The sequence below is a fragment of the Nicotiana tabacum genome, chromosome 17 (genome assembly GCF_000715075.1).
Source record: "Nicotiana tabacum cultivar K326 chromosome 17, ASM71507v2, whole genome shotgun sequence".
NCBI classification, from domain to species: Eukaryota; Viridiplantae; Streptophyta; class Magnoliopsida; order Solanales; family Solanaceae; genus Nicotiana; species Nicotiana tabacum.
In genome coordinates this window covers 128,804,921-128,811,646 of record NC_134096.1, presented here as the reverse complement: position 1 = coordinate 128,811,646, position 6,726 = coordinate 128,804,921, and the positions used below count along the sequence as shown (strand labels likewise).

At 35.2% G+C, this 6,726-nt stretch overlaps 1 protein-coding gene across 1 annotated transcript; it reads right to left on the bottom strand.

Moving 5' to 3' along the window:
- Positions 1–314: 314 nt before the first annotated feature.
- LOC107778485 (F-box protein SKIP19-like) lies at positions 315–3,736 on the bottom strand. Its single transcript, XM_016598752.2, has 3 exons — positions 3,273–3,736; positions 908–1,562; positions 315–830 (listed from the first exon to the last, which is right to left on the bottom strand). Exons 1-2 carry the CDS (start codon positions 3,650–3,652, stop codon positions 920–922), a joined length of 1,023 nt encoding a protein of 340 aa, XP_016454238.1. The 5' UTR covers positions 3,653–3,736; the 3' UTR covers positions 315–830; positions 908–919.
- Positions 3,737–6,726: the final 2,990 nt, after the last annotated feature.

Here is a 6,726-nt window from a genome sequence, read left to right as displayed (position 1 = left end):
AAATATTAAAAAGGGGCTAAAATTTAAAGAACAAAAATACTTATATTTACATAAAAAGTATTACTAGTTTGAGATTTGACTACTCTTCTTGTTGTTTTTAGGTCCTTATATTTTTTTATATTTATAATTAAATACGTTTGAGCCCACAAGCTGAGTCAGGCCGGCACAGCTTCATGTGCCACAAGCTTACTTGGGGCGGGCTTAAAAGTTTCATTTTAAATGGGCTCCAAAAAACTTAGCCCAACCCTATTAAATCATGGGTTGGGCTGGGCCAAGCCCATATTGTGGCTCTAACAAGTATCTGCGAGTTGATAAAAAACAAAAACAAAAAGAAATTACACGGAATATAATTTGAAGTGGCTTTTATATATATTCAAACAAAAGACTAAGAAATCTACCAATGTGAAGGGGTTATGAACCAAATAAAAAAAAGGAGAGAACACAGTAGTTATCTGGTAGTTCTAAGGGCAGCCAAGTGCTAAGGTTAGAGGATTAAGGCCTTCCTTAATAACTACGATTAGAATCTGCTGCCAACAATGTGCAAACCTGAACACTTCAACTGCTATTAGAACAGCAAAATATGACACGAATGGCAATTCAAAGAGCGACCTAGAACCTGCTGAACAATTGAATCGAGGTTTACCCAGCAAACAATAACTTGCAATACAACAATGGAACTGTTGATTTTCAAGCAAATAGCTAATTTTGTCGTTCCTCCCAAAGATTTCCACAAGACCAGGTGGATCTGAGCACGCCCTCTTGCTGAACTGCACCATCAGGGGCCTGACACATTGTTTTTAGCTGAGGCTTACCCCTCTCCCCCACCTTTCCTGGGGACGAGAAGGAAAGAAGGGTGAAACAATGCTAGTAATAAAAAAAAAAGCATTAAATAGAACTATGTTCTTACCATTAACAAATTTCAAGTAGCAAAGTAAAAGAAACCATCCTCATCAAGATACTCGCTGCTAAATGGGTTAGTGAAGTCGTCGTAATCAAAGTCATCATACTCATAATCATAGATATAGTCCGAGAGGTCAGCTTCAGACAACCCAGATTTGTATTCATCATTGGAAGAACTATAATCACAAATCTGAGCTCTAAATTCATAACCAGACGTGGAATCACGAGGGCGCTTAAGATTCTTAATCTGTTGGCGACATCTCTTTCCTAAATCCCCTTCAAGATCAATACTATAACAGTGGCGTAAGTCAAGTGATTCGAGCTGCGGGCAGCCATCAAGAATGGCACACAGGCCTTCATTTGTCAAGTCATTCCCAAAAAGTGCAAGGTGTCGCAATTCAGGCATATTTCCAGCAATAGCCAGAGCTTCATCATTGACATAATAATATGAACTTCTAAATCCTCTGAATCCAATGTTGTTCAATGTAAATGACTTAAGCTGCAAGCAAGAACAACCGATAGCCTCTATATCAGCTTTACTAATAACAGCTAAGTAAATGTGCAACTCCTCCAACAACGGGAAGTTCTTGGCAACTGCAGCCAAACCTCCATCTGAAATTTCATCACGGGTGACAAGTCTTAGATGCCTTAGCTGACTTGATCTGTTCAGAAGCGCACAAGATTAGATCAAAAGACATGAACTTAGTATACACATAGTACAACTTATGTTAGATTTTTACCAGGTCAACTAATCTAGACAACATTTGCTTACATTGAATTTTCCATGTAAATTAAACATAATATATCCCTAATGCATATTCAATGGTATCTGAAATTTTCCATGAATCATGTCATCCATGAACTTTTTGATTTGCACCGGGTGTCCAAGTCTCTTTGAGAGTTTGAGACCCGACTAATCCCGGGGGTGCACAGGCCCTCGGCAAGGAGTTTCCCGCAAGTGACATCCATCATCCATGAACTTAGCACACACATAGTACATCTTATGTTAAATTTTTGCTAGGTCAACTGATCTAGACAATATTTGCTTACTCATTGAATTTTCCATGGAAATTACACATAATATATCCCCTAACATGCAGTTTTTCCCACCCTTGCTTTATTTATTTTTTATAAAAAAGATATATCTGGTGTCTCATGGTGCCAGAAGCGATGTCATATAAAAATAGATGATTCAGCATGGTAATGCCCAAAAGGCAGGCGAAAGATACATTTTAGCCAAAGCCTGACCATTTAGCAGTACAGAAGTCATATTATGTCACAACAGAGTTACAGAAGATTATAAACATGTTTGAAGAATTAATGTGGCTCGTTCCCCATAGTGCTGCAGCGACAAAGGGTGCTCTTTATATGCACAAAATTTAGCACATCCACAATAAAAGACGATTATATTTCAAAGAAATCTACGTATTTCAGCAAGTCAAAAGTCAATTGTGCAACAATTAAAAAAAAGAGAGAGATGTTTCTAAGATTGAGCACTTTATACTCAAAAGCTGAGACAGAAACAACATGTGAAGTTTTTGTACCTGGGTCATGCCTTACAGTATCAAGGATGCTTATGAGAGTTGGTTCTCATTGAGAGTTGGGAATTCCAACAAAAAAAATTGGCAAATGGTGCCTTCTACTATTTTTTGGTGCATCTGGAAAGAGAGAAATCGCAGATGTTTTGATGGGATTTCAACTCCTAATCGCTCTCTTAAAGCAACTTGTCTAATCAATCTATTTACTTGGTTCGACCAGGCCCCTGTAACTTGCTTTGAATCTTTTTTGGATTGTGTATGCTCCTTAGTTATTCAGTAAGTTTTTGTATATGAGCAGACACACTTTTGCTGTATATTTTTGCTATGCATCTTCTTGATGTCATTTAATGAAATTATCTACTTCATCAAAAAAAAAAAAAAAACATGTGAACCAACTTCTATCACATCTTAAGTCTTATTATTCACCAACTCCAAACAGAAGCACATAACTAAATTTGGCATGAAAAAGATATTTTCCCACATAAATCTCAAAAAAAATTAAAAGCCAGATCCTTTTGAAGACTCGACATCTTCCATCAATAAGCATGTTAGTGCAGCAACATTATCGTGAAGTTGTAAATTTTACTTAATGTGGTTTATATGAAAACAATAGATAATTGGGTGTGTTGAGATTCAAGTTGATTAATAGGTTTATGAGCGAATTTTGTCCTGTTTCAAAATAAAATTTTGATTTTTTTTTAAAAACAAATTACAACCGTGTCTCTACCAACTCCTACACATTTCAATACTCCTACTATATGCCAAAATGCTTGCAAAAGGTATTAAATAAATTTTAAATACTGGAAAGAGTAAATTTTCAGTTCCAATTCATACCTCTCCGCTATATATTTGAGCAAATAGTCATTGCCAAAATGCTCGATGTTAATTTTGTGCAACTGACCCTGGCTGCGATTCACAGCGACGCGACACAACTCGTCCAAGACATCATCACCTATGTCCACATCAATGTCGCTTCCCATGTCAATGTCCCGCCACATGATAGGGTCATGGCACACCTTCCACCACGTACTAAAAACTCTCTGTGCATTTTGCAATATCTCAATCGCTCCCAACCGGTGAAGGATGTCGGCCGTGATTTCTCGAGGGAGTTCCACCCACGGCGGCGATGGCGGTGGTGGTGGTTTGGAGGAAGAGGTTGACGCTTTCTGATTTTTCTGCTTGATTCTCCATACCAACCGTTTTGGCTTCGGCATCTCTCTGTGTTTAGGGTTTTGTCGTCTGTGTTTTCTCTTGGTAATTTTTGATTAGCGTCTGAAGGATGAACAGTATGAATTTTATTACTCAAATAGACGGGTCAATGCGCATTGAAAAAGCCCGTTGACACTCACGTGGTTCGGTGAAGGGAAAGGATAATAATTTCGGATAAAATTTGCTATACTTATTATTTATTTTATATTTATTGATTTTTTTTATTTTAAGTAATTTCAAAGTTATTTGTATCAAAATTGGTGAATATGTTTGCATTTTGCGAAATAATTAGTGAACGACTCAATCTATATTTGAATTAAATCATACACTAATTTAATTCACCATTTAGGTTATTAAGAGAGATTCAAAAAGAGCATTTGAAATAAATAAAAAGGTTTGAAATAAATTACGTAAATCACATTTGGGATAGACTCTTTGATCTCACTCGAAGAAACATAATTTGATATTATCTCATTTCTTTGTTTATTTTGTTCCTTATATTATGTTTGTTTATTCCAATTTTTTCATCCATTCCAATAGACAGAACTCATTTGGTTCGTGCTACCTATTATTCCGATCCATCCAAAATAAGTATCTTCATAACTGTCTTCTTTTCCCCACTTAAAATTTATCTAATAAAATGATTGTTACTTTAAATATAATATTTATTTTTATTACTTAAATTTATTGTGTCGTATCGTTAAATTCGTCGTTACGTAACGACGAAATGTGTCACTTTATGGAACGACTGATTTGGTGTGGTCGAATCGTTACCTTTTATTTTTTCTTCTCATCTTGCCCTTTCCTATTATTAAATAATCATATTTTATCATTTACCCTACTTTTTTATATAATAATTCTACCTTATACCTTGCATTTTCTTTATAAAATTGCATGTTTTTTCTTCAGATTATTGGTGCATGACATCATGAAACGACGACAAACAATAAAATCTATCCAAACATTGTATATATCAAAACGATACAGTACAATACAATACAATACAATATTATACTATACGATACATTATGAAACGATCCATAACAACTATCCAAACAAGCTATAAGAAAATCCAAGCTAAAAATCCGATTTTAAATTTAAGCTCATGTTCACTAGAGAAAATTCAAAATTAATGATGTCAATCCAACTCACAATTATTTTCTTTCTGAACTATTTATAAAGAACTTATATTCAAACTACTCATTAAAAAATAAAATTTATCTCATAATAAATGAATTTTTCCTAAGTTAAAAAGTGTTCGAACACAATTTACACTTTTCTATTGGTATGGACTCTCGGACCTCACGGTCAAACAAATTTAAAGTTAATTTTTTTCCCTGTCATGAATTAATCTTGTCTACACGAGATATAAGCCATGTTATCTTGATTCAAAGGTTGAACCAAGGATTCTCCTGTTAAGTCTCTTTCTTTTCTCAGTTGTCGCATGCGTCTTTCCAACTCTGATTTGTAGGGTATCAATTCCCTTGAAGAGGATCGCGTCATACACAAGAGAAATCAACTTGTATCCTGCACATAAGTAAGAAACCCGTGAAGAAAGAATTAAAAGTAAAAGTAAAAAAATTAAATTAAATTTCTGAATTAACACTACAAACTATTTCAAACACTATTGATTATCAATCCCCGACAACGACGCTAAAATTTGACGAGTGCAATACACACACTTAAATTGTACTGCTAGTCAAATATAGTATAGTGTATTATCGTATCCGCAGGGATTGGATTTAAAAAGTATTCCCGTAGCTTCCAACTTGATTATTATCTAGGAGGATCAACAATTGAGATTTATATGCCTAAGGATTGAAATTAATTAAGAATCTAGAGTTATTGACTAGTGACTATCGAAACAAAGAATAAACAACTAAGGTTATCAGTGGGATAAAATAGGGTATTAACAAGATAGATGCAAGATAATTATTCGGGATCTAACTCTAGATAATTCACTTTCAACGACCAAGTGAATCTCTCTAATTCACTTTATTATTAGTTCAAACGTTCAGCAAGAACTCCTCCCTCGATTAAGTCTTAACCTCACGAGATGAACCTGTTCAAGCACTGTGAAGATATGCAAGAATGCGTAGTGGATCGTTCTTTGGGAAAACCTCTTTCGATTATTTTCCTAACTAGGTTTAATCAATGATTCAACCAGCCTCTTTCGATTACTTAGAATAATCTATAAACTTAACCAATAATATAATGTAAAGATAACATAAGTTATGCCTCTTTCGATTACAAGAACAGGTGAATATAGATGCATCAATTAAATCTTCCAAAAATGATTCAAATACATAAAAATAGAGTTATGATCCACAAACAATCATCAATACACAAAATCTAGTCAAAAACCAAAAGGATCTACTTCATAGACATGGAGAAGTTCTTCACAATTGGAACTAAAGTATAAAAAAATATAAATTCAATCCAAACCCGTATCTTGAGCGAGGAAGGAATAATGGACTCCTTGTGCTTGTGTTCTTCCAATTCCTATTTTGCCACTCTAGATCCAAATTTCTCCCCTAAAGGTTCAGATGCACTATTTTTAGGCAACTTAGGCTTCATATAGATCCAAAAGAGTCATCTCCTAAATTACAAAAATAGGCCTGGGAGGAGTTTCCGGAGTTGGACGTGCGCGTTCGCACACTGGTCGCGCACCTTGATCAGTGTACTGCTCTACTTGCGCGCCCAGTGCGCGATCGCACACGTGGGTGGCCTCCTGCTCAATTCTTCGTTTCTATCGTTAAGTGCATTATTGTCCGTTGATCTCCGAACACGATCCCAACTATATCCTTGGGCTTTTATTCATACTTCAAAGCTCCAGAATAACTTAAATTCATTCCATAATATCTACAAAGCTCATAATCACTCGTACAAGGCATAAAATACACAATTAGTGTAAAACACTAGTGAATAAAGCTCAAACTCAATTAAAGTGCACTAAATTAGAGTGCAATAAGCGACTAAAATACATAATTATAGCCTACCATCAAGGGGCTTTCAGATTAGCAAACAAGTTCAAAGTGACAAGCTTCTTAGGATACACATGGTTAACTACATGAGTCTA